Source organism: Carcharhinus amblyrhynchos, chromosome 17 (genome assembly GCF_965287045.1).
Source record: "Carcharhinus amblyrhynchos chromosome 17, sCarAmb.v2.hapA, whole genome shotgun sequence".
Taxonomy (NCBI): Eukaryota; Metazoa; Chordata; class Chondrichthyes; order Carcharhiniformes; family Carcharhinidae; genus Carcharhinus; species Carcharhinus amblyrhynchos.
Window position 1 is genome coordinate 13,584,244 of NC_137340.1, and position 14,648 is coordinate 13,598,891.

Consider the following 14,648-nt stretch of genomic DNA (forward strand, 5'->3'; position numbering starts at 1 on the left):
GCCTGTTCCCCTGAGAAAGCTCCTTAACACCAGGTGGTAAAAACATGTTTATTTATTTACACGTTTCTGCACTGCTTAATAACTCCACATGAGCTTGTTCTTCTGTTTCCCTCAAGATCAGAGTTACCCAATTATGTGACACTTTTAAAGTTTCACATTCATTTATTAGCATCACAATTCAGCTTACGTTAACACTGCAATGAAGTTAATGCGAAAATCCCCTAGTCGTCACACGCTGGTGTCTGTTCAAGTACGTTGCGGGAGAATTTATACACCTAACCAGCATTTCGGATTGTGGGAAGAAACCGTGCACCCAGAGGAAACCCATGCAGACATGAGGAGAATGTGCAAACTCACACAGACAGCAATTACATCAGAATCAGGTGTTTCTGATAACCCTTCACTTTACAGGTTTGGCAAAGAGTGGGGGTTTGAAGTCCGTGAGATTAATGACATATCAGGAAGTCATTGCCAAATAACTCTGGAGCTATTGATGAGAAAGCTAATCGCTGAGTCACAACAGAGAACGTGCAATGCGATTTATAAACTTTCCAAGTATACCGAGTATGAGTGAGGAGAGAATGGGGCAGACCATGTCAACTCTGAGAGACATCAGGCACAATCTTACAGGCCAACCACACCATAGCCTTGCAGCCACGAGGTCAGAGAATTTGGCGCCCAGCCAAATCTCCATTCACTGCAGTGGGATGGGAAAATCCCACCAACGTGAACGGTGAAAATATTCCAGCCATGATGTCACTGGGCATTGCAGACGCTGTTGTTCTGATCCACATCAAAGTGCTCTCCATTGAAGCAAATACAATGTGTGTGTTCAAAAGGCAATGGCCATCAGGTAAGTCACTCCAGCACAGTTGTTCATCTCCTTTTGGCACCTTTGGCTCTGTTCAGGAAAAGTATCGAACCATTGACTCATACAGCAGAAGAAAGGAACCGAATGTGCAGCAATTCAGCACCCATTCCAGCCACACAGAGAATGATCAGAATAGGGATAATTGACAATGGTTCCTTTCACAACACATTGTATCATAGATCGCCCAAGTGCAACCATGTGGATACCAAAAATGGTATTGACAAAGTGGGAGACAAAATCCTACTGCCAATCAAAAGGCAGAAGTATAAATCATTGATTGCTGGTCATAGGTGCCAGGTCCACACAGGATAGCCAGATTCGAGTCCAACAATAGGATTCTTATTGAAGATACAGGGAACCCGACAGGGATACGCATCAAGGTGTCTGTCCCCACCAGCCTGACAATGCTTTAATGCAGCGTAACAACTGTCTCATGCAGGTCATGATGTGGAGATGCCATCATTGGACTGGGGTAAACACAATAAGACATCTCACAACACCAGATTAAAGTCCAACAGGTAATCAAGCCTTAAAGGTACATGCAATGTGGGTGGAGAGAGCGTTAAGCACAGGTTAAAGAGATGTGTACTGTCCCCAGACAGGGCAGTTAGTGAGATTCATGCAGGACAAGCGTGGCTTTGATTGCAGACACGGACATTCCAAGAGTTAAGATCGGTTCAATTATATCAGCTGTACATCAGTATATAAAAATCACTTGCGTCATGCAATAAAAAAACGAGGCAGGTGACTATGGAAGAGGCAGGGTTGTAAACAAAATAAACATTGAGCTGTAAACATTTATCTATCACTATTACCTGGCTGATGTTTGGAATTGTTAGATCTGTATCAAACAAGTTTAGCATCAGACTTGAATGAATACAAACAATGGTGTATATTTTCATTCCTTTTGTGGTTAACAATTTGTCCTTGACTTTCATTTCATCGGTTTAGTTTCGATTCCCAATCCGAAAATGATCACGTGCAGTTTATGACAAATAAATAATACACCCAACACTCAATCTCGGACAATTCACCATTACGAGTAGAGTTGTAACTGGAACAGGAATTCGACCCATTCCCCATCTGATCAACATTATGAGGTAAAGATCGTCGGAATTGTTTTAGTACTGACACCAATGTGTAGACAACTGAACACGGAGCTTGTTTTGAGGAAGAAACTTGCATAGCTTTCAAAGCAGTTAAAATGCAAAGAACTGGAATTATTTATCCACAGTGAGAGGGTGTGTCGCTAATCGAGATTGTGATTGTAAGAAAACATCCTGCAATATGTAGATCTTTTTAAAATGTATATTGGTTAATAACTAAAATTGAATATATTTCTAATCAGACGTTGTTAAACATCCAAATTTAAGTTTTGCAATCACATCCAGTAAGTGTCCTCAAGGTATAGGTAGACTTTCCCAGGCTGTTTTTGTTTTTTGTTCTTTGACTTTCAAGAAGGAAGGTTCTGTTTCCAAGTAATTTAGGATGGTTTACAAAGTAATGATTCTCAGCACTTACATATATGTACAACACAAACTGAAGCAATCCGAATCCAAAATCAAAGCGAGAGTACAGTCTGAACTGGAATGGAAAGGGGGGAACGGAGTTTGGAATGTAACAGCAGAGTTGCAGCTAAAAGTGGGTAAGAGAAGGAAAGGTACTTGCTTAAATGGAGACTGAGGGGGTGAGTTTGATCTCGAACTCTCCCTCTGTGGGAATGACTGCACGCGTTCAAAGCCCAGAGAGCGCGATTTGCGCCAGTGAGTTTCCAAGTTCCTATCTTCCCGACCCCTCACTCTGGAGTGGCGTGAAGCGTGTCGTGACACTGTGGAAAGCTCATTTTAATACATTAGCGTGTCATTAGTGAGCACCCTCTCCGGGACTTCCCCCTCACTAGATAGTCAGCGGGCACTCGCACAATATCATGGGGGTTTCTACCAGTTGTAAAGGTAAATATAGCCCCCAGGGGAGAGTGATATCGAACATAGAACAGTACAGGCCCTTCAGCCCTCAATGTTGTGTCACTGTGTCTGAACCCAAGATCAAGTTATCCCACTCCCCATCATTCTGGTTTGCTCCACGTGCCTATCCAATAACCCCTTGAAAGTTCCTAAAGTGTCCGACTCCACTATCAGTCAGTGGAGGCAGTGCATTCCATACCCCAACCACTCTCTGAGTAAAGAATCCATCTCGGACATCCCTCCTATATCTCCCACCATGTACCTTATAGTTATGCCCCCTAGTAACAGCTACATCCACCCGAGGAAGTAGTCTCTGAACATCCACTCTTATCTATCCCCTTCATCACCTTATAACCTCAATTAAGTCACCTCTCATTCTCCTCCGCTCTAATGAGAAAATCCCCAGCTCCCTCAACCTTTCCTCATAAGACCTACCCTCCAAACCAGGCAGCATCCTGGTAAATCTCCTCTGCACTCTCTCCAATGCTTCCACATCCTCCTGATAGTGATATGGTCTGACAATGTCCCCAGCACTGCCCCTTGGCACAGTTTGGCGGGTGATGGTGCCGATGAGGGGGTGAGAAGGGGACAATGTTTGGGAACAGGGTTAGAGAAATGCTGACCCTGATCAGGAGAGGCAAGAGGGGCCCCGACAACCCCTTGGTGGGAGGGTTTTGCTGGCATGTTGAGACCCTGCCCCCTATCTGAAGACGTGAACCTCTCCCTCTTAATTTTTTTTGGCATTGTCTCATAAGCTTGGACAGAAAACGGGGCGGATTCTCTGGAGAGAAACAGGCTGGTTTTCTCACCAGAAATAATACTCTGCTATTTTATGGTAAGATTTTTCTCTGAGTGTGAGGGAGATGAAAGCTCACATTAACTGGGGATAAAGACCGGTGCAGTAGTTTGAACTGAACGCAGAAAGCCACCATGAACGGGGTGAGGGGGTCAGAACGACAGCGAGGATTGAGGGGGAGAGGGGAGAAGAGCAGCAACGTGAAGAAGAGGCAGCTGGAGTCGGGAATGAGCTGGGATGTCCAGGGAATGGAGTGGGATTTGAACAGGAAGAAAGCAAGAAAGAAGTTGTATTGATGCAACATCTTCCCACAGGAATGTCCCAAAGTGTTTCACAATCGGTGAATTATTTTAAAATGCAGTTTGTGGGGGAAGGCACAATTGCCTCTCCCTCCCCTATTCTCTCCCCCAGCTACTTACCCCCACTCCAATCAACCAGTATAAAATGACAGCCCACCGTCTCCATAGCTTGTGGTGCTTTTACTTGATCCTGCTGCATTCAGCGATTCTTTCCTCTTTCTCTTATTCAAGATTACTTTCCACTTTATTCCATTAACCCAGAGATCATAAAATCTTAGGCTCCCTACAGTGCAGAAGGAGGCCATTTGGCCCAATGAGTCTACACCGACCACAATCGCACCGTCCCTATTCCTGCAACCCCACATCTTTACCCTGCTAATCCCCCTGACAATAGGAGCAATTTAGCATGGCCAGTCAACCTAACCCGCACATCTTTGGACCGTGGAAGGAAACCAGAGCACCTGGAGAAAACCCACACAGACACTGGGAGAACGTGCAAACTCCACACAGCCAGTGGAGAAATGCTGTACAACACATTTGCGCCTTTTAAATGTGGCCATCAGTAGTGACCTCTGATCCCCACCCTCTCCCATCCCCCCTCCCTTCTACGGTACTGTAAGTTAAGGTAAGGTAACAACTTTGGGATTTAGATCCAGCGACAATGGAACAACAACAGTTACAAATTGATTTGTGACTTGGTGGGCATCTTCTGGGTCTTGGTTGTTCCCATGGACTGTTGCCTTACTCCATTTAGGTGGTAGAGGTCACAGAGCTGGAAGGAGCCTTGGTAAGTGCAGTGCATCTTGTCGATATTACACACTGCTGCCGCTCTGTGTGCTGGGGCTTTGGGGGAACTGAATGTTTCTCATTTTGAATGGGGTTCGGGATGTGGGTTGCAGGTTCGGGTGTTGCAATCAAACGGGCATAGTTTTGATCTTCCAGAGTATTGTTGGAGCTACATTGATCCAAGTGAGTTGGGGGGAGTATCCCGTCATAATCCCGACCAGCGTCTTGTAAATGGACAGGCTTTAGGGAATCACAGAATTCCGATCCTCTCACTTGCTTTTGTAATCAAAATGACCTGGACTTTAGCGGCACTGTATTGGTCTCCTCCACACCTCCCTCCCTCCCCCACCCTACACCCCCCCACCCCAGGCACCCCTTCTCCCCTTTGTAGAAAAAAGTTGTTTGGAGAAGTTTTTAAAAGGCTATTACACTGGATGTTGCCTCAATGTGAAAACTGGACGTCCGACCTTTGAAGAGTTGCCAGCTCATTTGTCTTCCAGAATGGAGCGAGTCCAGGATATTTTACTAGGGAGTGAACAGGTATGCTGGGGAGGGGTGGGAGGCAATCAGCTTTTGGGAGTTAGTCAGAGAATTGTTAGCTTCTTGCGGGCATGCCCCTGAGGCATTTAGGGCACCCTCCAGCATCCCACCCCTGACAGGAGGTACTCAACCCTCTTCCTGTTTTTTTTACCCATAGCTGCTAATAAAGCAGGCTTCCCACTTTCATCTCCATTCTAATGCTTAGTGCAGTCTGGCAGTGGAGGCAAAGTAAGTCCCATTAATGGTCACTTAGGGTCCTCAAAAGGCCTTTAGGCAGGTGGCCTAGTGGGGGCCTTACCACCCATTTGTATTATGGAGAACAGTTTGGGGTGGGCAAAGTGGTGCTGGGCTAGCCAGCCTCCTGTCATATGTGCAATACCCACAAAAGCATGTCTGGTGGGCTATGGGTGCATCAAATTGCCCCAGTATTTATTTGGCTGGTGCAGTTAGCTTTCCGGTCAATGCAATCTGATGATTAGAGTCCGTTGGAGATGGTCATTGCTTGGCACCCGTGTGGCATGAATATTATTTGCCACCTGTCAGCCCAAACCCAAATGTTAGCTGGTTCATGGACACAGATTGTTTCACAAACTGAGGAGTTGGAAATATAACCAAGCACTGTGCAATAATCAGCAAAAATCCCACTTGTGACTTTTGTGATGGAAGGAAGGTGATTGATGAAACAGATGAATGTGTTTTGGGGCCCAGGACGCCACCATGAGGAGATGACACAACTCAAACTGAGAATTCTCACTGGGGAGAGCGACCTTGATCAAAATTCAACTCTTCAGAGCGCATGGATAGAAATTCCGACTGAAAGCCCATGTGTTCTGAAGCAGATTTGTTGAACGAATAACGAGCAACACCTATCAAAAAATTGTGTTGGCGTTCAACAGTGTAAATTGCAATCTAAATAACGAGTTAGAAATTTTTAACTTTTCAATTTTCCACAAATTGAATATTTTGTTTCAATAAAAATGATTTTTTAAAAAAGATGCATCAGTATCGATTAAACTAATGATTAATATTCATCATAAGGAAATATTGGATTTCTTACCCTTTATACCAGAAGTAGTGTCATTCCAGAAAAGTTAGTAAGGGATCATTCAATCTCAGCAAATCTACCAGTGAAATGTTCACAAATTCCAATCTGGAATAAAAATCAATGAAGTTCTACTGATATTCCTTCCCAGATCATGGCATGGTGGCACAGTGGCTAGCACTGCTGCCTCAGTATCAGGGACCCAGGTTCGATTCCCAGCTTGGGTCACTGAGTTTGCACATTCTCCCCATGTCTGCTTGGGTTTCCTCCGGGCACTCCGGCTTCCTCCTACAGTCCAAAGATGTGCAGGTTAGGTGGATTGGCCGTGTTAAATTGACCCTGAGTGTCAGTGGGACTAGCTAGGGGAAATGTATGGGGATAGGGTCGGGGTGGGATTGTGGTCAGTGCAGACTCGATGGACTGAATGGCCTCCCTCTGCTCTGTAGGTCAATTTATTGTGAATTATGCTGAAATTATTTTTAATCCCCATTTGTCATATAAACTAAATTAATGTCATGAAATGTACCAAGTTACATCTCATTTAAACAGACCCTGCCGTTTGCCAAATCGAATATTATTCAGAAGGCAAAGGCAATAGAGCTCAGGGTTACAGTACACAGTGAATAAAGGCTGGCAAGAAAATATCTGATTTGTGTACGAAGTGGCCCAAGTTTTCTGCGAACATTTAAGATTATCCACCCAAGGTAACAATGGGTCACTGTCTGTGTGGAGTTTGCACGTTCTCCTCGTGTCTGCGTGGGTTTCCTCCGGGTACTCCGGTTTCCTCCTACAGTCCAAAGATGTGCGGATTAGGTTGATTGGCCAAGCCAAGAAATTGCCCCTTAGTGTCCAGGGATGCAAAGGTTAGAGGGATTAGTGGGTATAATATGTAGGGATAGGGGGTAGAGCCTGGGTGGGATTGTGTTCGGTGCAGACTCGGTGGGCCGAAGGGCCTCCTTCTGCACTGTAGGGTTCTATGGTTCTATGGATAGAGAAAAAATAGTGATAATAAAGCATCTTGGCCTGAATCTCTCCCCTGTCTGAGAGCAACCATTCTCCACCACCCAACACAAAAACCCAACCGCCCCCTCACCCTTAACTGCAAAACAGGCTTCCTGGTCTTTAGCCATCAACAAGCAGCTCCCTATCTGACTGGGGTTGAAAGGATTTGTGTTTTAGAATTAGCATTCACAATGTAGTGAGCGTGCTCCTATTGCAGAGTAGGATGCAAGAATAGCAGGGAGATGCACTGGGCAAATGCAACAGGCATTGTTGTTCATATCATTGTGAGTGGAAGGGATTGTGGAGCAACTGAGCAGTGACTAACAGGCCAGGATCTAATACAACAGCCACCATCAATGGATCATGAGTAAGCAAAAGTTGGTTTTTTCTCCCCTTACAGTAACAGGCAGGAGGATTTGGTGAAAGTGAAGCTCGATTGGCTTCAATGTCACTTCACCTGGGCGCCACAGAAAGAAAACATTGACTTGGACGATATGAAGCAAAGATTAGAAGATTCAATACAGCTCAATGTGAAATATCAAGCCACATCTTATAACCAACTCGCTTTTGTAAACTGTCTGCAAGGAAACTGTGAGGAGGCGATTCAAAACTTACAGGAAGCTGAAAAGATTCTGAGGGAGAATCATGAAGATGAATTTGAAAAAAGAATCATTGTCACCTATGGAAACCGTGCCTGGGTCAATTATCACATGGGACAACTGACAGAGGCTCAGTCCTACCTCGACAAACTGGAGAGGATCTGTCAACAATTCCCTGATGCCTCTCGGTATACAGCAATGATACCTGAAGTGTACGGGGAGAAGGGTTGGGCTCTGCTGAGCTCTACTGCTCGATATTATGAAGACGCAATGGAGTGTTTTATAAAGGCTCTGAAGGAAGATCCAGATAACACAGAATACATTGTTGGATACGCGACTGTTCTGTTTCGTCTGGAATGGTTTTCTGGTACCCCAGAGAGTCATGGGCCCAGTGAAGCAATGAAGCAGTTGAGACGTGTGCTGGAGCTTGATCCAGATCACACTGAAGCCATGGTGCTGCTGGCTCTAAAACTACAACAGTTCAATCAGAAGGAAGAAGCACTGAAATTCATTGAAGAAGCATTGCAGAAATCCCCTGACCTTCCATATGTGCTTCGTTATGCAGCAAAGTTCTACAGAACAAAAGGAGATGTGGAAAAAGCTGTGGAACTGTTGAAGAAAGGATTAGAAATTACCCCAAACTCTACTTTCTTACACCATCAAATAGGTGCGTGTTACAGAACCAAATTGTATAAACTGATGAATTCTTCAGGCAGCAAAGGAACTCGCAATGATGCTCCTCAACAAAGAGCTGAACTGATCGAACTATGCAAGTTTCATTTTCAAAAAGCTTCTGAAAAGCGACCATTAACATCTATCAAACCGCGCCTGGATTTAGCAGGAATCTGCTCATTAAATAAAGAATATCACAAAGCAAAGGAGATCTACAACCATCTCCTGACACTGGAGGGTATACGTCCAGAGAATAAGCAGGCAATATGTTTACAGGCTGGGTTATTTGAACTCAATCACATTAGATCAGAATCGAACGCCATTGACCATTTTCTGGAAGGAATGAAAGTCAATTATAACTCAACTGAACAGAAAAGGTGTCGAGAAAACCTGGAGGCAATAGCAGCAAGACGCCTTCGCCAGAATCCGAGAGACAGTGAGGCCCTTCGAGTTCATGGATTCCTGCGCCAATTGGGTGGAGAAAGGCTGTAGACTGAGAGTTGTTTGAAAAGCATTTTGATCCTGATAATGAAGATTATGTAAGTGCTGTTTGTGAATTGCGCCTTAGAGGCCGACGACAAGTGTACCAACTAAAGCTAAACCTAGTTTGGGAAGTGCACTGAAGGCCCTGACTTATAAACAGGTTTAGGTAGCTACATTTTCATTTATATTTTAATGGCTCCTTCGTTCCAATGAGTATTTGTTCATGTGTTTAACTTTCAAATAATCATTTATTGTAATTATTAAAAATCCCTCTGTTTCATTCAGGTGCATTAACCATATCGGTCAACTAAACAAATAGCATTTATTTCCTAACCCATCGAGCTTTTACTAAGTGTGAAAAGGACCATATTACCTAAGAATTTGGGGAATTCAAGACAATTGATCTTATTGGACAGGTCACAATAATTCTTTATGAATTACACAAACTTGTTTAAAGCAGTAAGAAAATTAACATGGGCCTGATTTTAACTCCAGGTGGATTTTGGGTGAGGGGATTTGGAAACTGGCTGATTTCTGTAGATTCTGGGCCCGGGGATCAGGACAGAGTTGGCAGCGCAGTCGGAGCCCAACGATGTCACTGGAGGTCAGTTCGTGTATGCTAATGAGGACCCCGCCCACTTTGGGTGAGCAGTTTAACCCAGTTTCCAGCAGGGTGGGTCAATTTAAAATCATCTCCATCCAATTCTAATGTAACCTAGAGAACTGGGAGATAGTTATAAACTGATGCCAAATATGGATGGTGAACGTCATGTCTGCAAGCACTCCACCATACCAGCTGAGGAGACAGGGAAAGCAGATAACCCTACAACAGAGTCCTCCATTAACATGCTTACAGCTCAGGAACAACTTAACAATAAGCTTTCTGATACATTAGACTCTACGGATTGAGGATCTGGCACCCAGCCAGTGCCCTTTGCATTCCCTTATGCTCCAGCCACTCTACCCATTGTGGCAAGTTACAGATCCGCTTGATAAAGGCCCTGATTGCACTGTCTTCAATCCTGCATTTTTAGAGTCTATTGGCAAGATTTGGGGAGCCTGATTAATCAGTTCACTTCAGGAGGCTTTACATGGTCTAAACAACAACTTGTTGACATTTATCTTCTTCCTGAGGTGTTCATGGCAATAAACCAGCCTAGAGTCTGGGTTGCCACCTCACTTAGATTGAATGCGCCTACATTTTTTATTTGCAGTGGAGTCGTAGGGTGGGATTTTCCGGCAGCACTCACTCCAAGGCCAAAGATTCCCGCCCCAGGTCAATGGACCTTCACACGGTCCACCCCCACCCGCTACCATTTCCAGGGCGGGTGGGAGAGGAAAATTCTGCCCATAGTCATACAGCACAGAAAAAATGCCCTTTGGCCCATCTAATCTGCATCGCCAATGACTAAAGGTGCGCTAATCACATTCTCCTGCACTTGTCCAATATTCTTGAATGTTATATTTTGTGAGCTAATACAAACATTTTTTTAAAAGTTGTAAGCTTCCCGGCCTCCATTACCTGCCCAGACAGTGCATTCCAGATTCCCACCACCCTCTGAGTGAAGATGATTTTCTCAAATCCCCTCTGAATCTCCTTACCCTTTGGGTAAGGGTGGTCAGAAAGGAAGGGAAGGCAGAGGCAGTCAGTCAGAGAAAGATGGAGTGAGATCTGTAAAGAGAAAGATGTATATAGCACAGAGGAGAGAGAGGCAGCGACAGAGGCAGAGAAGAGGAGAGCTGGGAAGAGAGCAATATGCTGAGAGCTGTTTCTGATGTTGTCACTGAAGTTGTTGAAATCTCTTCAATTGTTCAAGTTAAGTTTTCTTCTCATAATTACTGCTAATTACTGTTAATTGATACTTTGCATTTTATCTTTCTGACTTGTTACCTTCATAATCGTTAATAAAGTTTCTGAATTCATAATTTAAAGTGTTTGTCTTTCCAAATGGCTAAGCCTCTAGAACCTTATATAAATTTACATTTGGAGGGGTTATTGCAAACAAGTGAACCCCATAAATCTTAGTTCATATACCTAAACAACATATACAGGAGGTATTCTTTCTTCTTTTTATCTGTAGGAATTAGTAGCCGTACCTGTTGGTCAGCAGAGAACACAGTACGCTAAAGCAGCAGTGTTACGGTGTGCTTTAGAACAAGCAGACCCTATTAAAAGCCAAGTTAATTTGTACTGATGGTGACCATTGCAACGGGAGTTGCAACCAAGATTGGGTGTCCTGGGAACAGGCAGGTTTTACTAATCACAGAGGAAACATGGATCACTTTGAGAAGGCATTCTCCATCAGCAGACAGAGGCGATTGTCAGGTGATTCATGTACCAGGACATACCACAGGTTCAGCCACCCAAGGACAACAGTCTTATACACAGTCAGGTGAAAAGCATGGTCTGCACGCCAATTCCTTGGGAGGGATCCGCCACAGTTAGTGTGATAATTAGGGTAGCAAATCAGGACAGAGAACTTATGATTGGGGGAGTGGGGGATTGGGGGGGGGATTGGGGGGCGCGTGGGAGGGGTTGACAACATGACAACACAGCCATTTGATTCATTCACACATCTCTCAAGGTAAATGCATACTGCCGCAATGTAGCGATGATAGCTCTCCCCTTGACTGGAATGGAGGCATCTTGCTAAACTCTCTGCTCAAGACTTAAGTTAAATGCTAATTTAAATATCGATGGATAGCTCAAATCTCTTCCTGTAACATTAAAAAGGTCTGTAATCTCTATTAGAAGCAAGAATATACTTGCCTTTACTAGAACTGTTGATGTTGCAATTAAATTTCCATGAAAAGTTAATTGCATCTTTGGTTATTTAATAAACCTGCATTTCATTTAGAAATTGGACTGTTTCATACAGTCTTATGTATCTAAATCTGGAAACCCACTTCCATACACTCTTTAATGGAGTGGTACATTGCGACAGAAAGATGTCCGCACTCTTAAAATATCCAGGTTATAATCTAGCTAAAACTTGTATTGTATCCCTAAGTAACGAAAGAGATCATAAACCGCTGAAATAAAACCTTACTCCATTGCTCATTTCATAAAAAGCCTTGTTGAATGAAAGGATGGTTACTACAGGTCCCATGAATCGCAAGTTGGCTGCAGTTACCAGAAATTACAGGTCCCTCAACTTTGTGGAATCACACACCTCTCATTGTGAGGACATGTCACATTTAACAAAAGCAGGAATCAACATACAACCTCGCTGCCCATCCTGGACAATAACAAAGGGAAAGCTCTGAAGCTCTTTATACATCTTTAGGTATTTTGCTAAAAGTCTCATTTATCTCCTCAACTGAGCAATGGAATTTGACTGGGTCTTATTTACTTGGGCATTGTGCTCTGTCAACTGCATCACCCATTATGTGAATAATGTTTGGTTATCCTTAGTTTCTTCATCCATTGGGAATCAACAATTCCCACCTCAAATAGTGGAGGGCCTCCCTTTAAAAATATGACTGGGGATGTCAGGAACACAGAATGGGGGGATGGGACATCGAACTGAACAGCCGGACAGTCTTCACTGATGTAATGCTCGGAGACTCCCTCAACTGTTGCTGTATATGTACTGCACCAGTGCTACCCAAACCAATGCTGCCCATGGCTGTATCCTAGCAAATGGAATCCTATTCAAAAGTATGTTCCCCATTCCCAATTTCATGGGAACAATATGGCAAAGGTTGACTCTATACCACAAACATTTCTCATTTTAGGCACAAGGCGGCCAAAGATAGCCTTGCTTCTCTTGTCCTTGTTCCACACTTTGGCCCATATAATTTAACTCTGTTTTGGCAAGTTCACTTTTGTCACATTTATGATCAAATTGGCTCTTTCCACTGATCAAGCAATGCAAATGTTGCTCCCAAGTTTAGCCGAACACAACAAATGAAGACGATATACCACACAGAGGCACAATCCTTCAAATGCCTTACTTGTCAATCATTGCAAAGTTGCTGGTACATTTTCCAAGGACAGGATTTTGCATTGATAGGACCGTAACATCTGAGTTCCACAGATTCGAGGGGTACCACAAAATGACACACTGGAGTATCCCACTTGGAACTTCCCAGAAAAGCATTGCATGGCAATTGACCAGAAGCGTTAACTACCTCTGGGTAATTGTCCTGCACTGGGAACCATCTAAAAATAGTCATAAACTTTAGATGGCTTTGTGAGAAGTACACTAATAGTTACCAAGTAAGATTTAAAACCTCCGGGAAACAATTCTAAACACCCAGACCAATAGTCATTGGTTTCTCCTGCCCACCCAACCCTCACCCCAATCCCAGAACCCTAACATGACTTTCCCCTTTGTCCCCTATATGTATTCCTCATACCCCAACACTGCCTCAGTGGCCTGCACTATAGCCCCACACATCACTTGGACCTGGTATCCGATCACCCTGGCAGACCTGGCCTGACACCCCAGACTCCCGCCTCCCCCACCACCCCCGACAGCCTGACGTGAACACATCCCAACCCATGACCCATATTCTGAAATTTTTCTCCCGTTCATGCCAGTGGGATCTCATGTTCCTGCCGCTGGCACACTCCTGCCAAGCATTTCCCAAAGATGGCGGGTGGGGGAGGTGCGTTCAGTGGGAAACCCTGTTGACAATGGCAGCCAATAATTGGTGCCCGGTTGCCCACATATCCACATTATTTCTTAAGTAAGGCACAAGGATGAATAGGGCTGAGCCTCCATTTTCTCATGGCATCTGACCCACCCATTTCCCCTCATCCGCCCCACCGTATGGCAAGAATGGTCCCCACTCCCGGACCTGAGCTATACTTATCTGTGACCTCAGGGTCCTCCCTGCTTGAGTGCTGGACAGGCTGAGGAGAAATGGCTGCCTAATCACTCACCTCTGATATCCTCCTTGGAGGCGAAGGTGCCAGGTTCACACTCATGTAGAGCTGTTGTAAATGGCACTGGTGCGATGTCACGTTGGCACCAGCTGATTGTTCGGAGCGGGCTCAATATCCAGCTCGATTGCTCTACGCAATGTTAAAATGAAGTTCACAAAGTTCCACAGTGTGTTCTGTCTACGGGACTACTGCAACATTGCGAATCTCGCCAGCAAGAATCAAGCTTTTCAAAACTCTCTGGATTTTGAGCATGCGCCACTGTTCCCGCACAGAAAGAGAGCCTGAGCTCAAGATTCCACCCATTGTTCTTCAGAATATCTCTGGTGCAAAAGCAATTCCAAAAGCGAACCTGTTAAAAAAATATTGAGGGGATGATGTTACAGAAATGGTTAAGAGTCTGCGTTCATTCTCTGAAGGAACTGCCTAAAGCTACTATTTGCATCTAAATTGACACAAACTGTACTTTTTGTAAAGTTGACAAGACTTCCACCCACTGATGCCAAAGGGAGGTTCTCAAGCTCCCCTGATATTATTTTTTATTGAGACAAGTCTTTGATCTTAATCGAATTGTTAAGCTTCCATCCTGTGACCATTCCAGAAAACCACTTTGTTGGCATAGTTACTGGGCATTTAAATGGTCATTGGATAAACATATGGATGATATTGGAATCGTGTAGGTTAGATGGCTTTAGATTGGCTT

General features: G+C 44.3%; 1 protein-coding gene across 1 annotated transcript in view; it reads left to right on the forward strand.

Annotated features, from left to right (window-relative positions):
• The first annotated feature begins 1,870 nt into the window (after positions 1 to 1,870).
• The window catches only part of LOC145354185 (interferon-induced protein with tetratricopeptide repeats 5-like), a 33,577-nt gene continuing 20,799 nt past the window's right edge, over positions 1,871 to 14,648 (forward strand). Inside the window, exons 1-2 of the mRNA XM_080205258.1 lie at positions 1,871 to 1,971; positions 7,701 to 8,948. Coding sequence (XP_080061384.1) covers positions 1,967 to 1,971; positions 7,701 to 8,948 — 1,253 coding nt within the window. The 5' untranslated portion in view covers positions 1,871 to 1,966. The remainder of the gene's footprint in view (positions 1,972 to 7,700; positions 8,949 to 14,648) is intronic.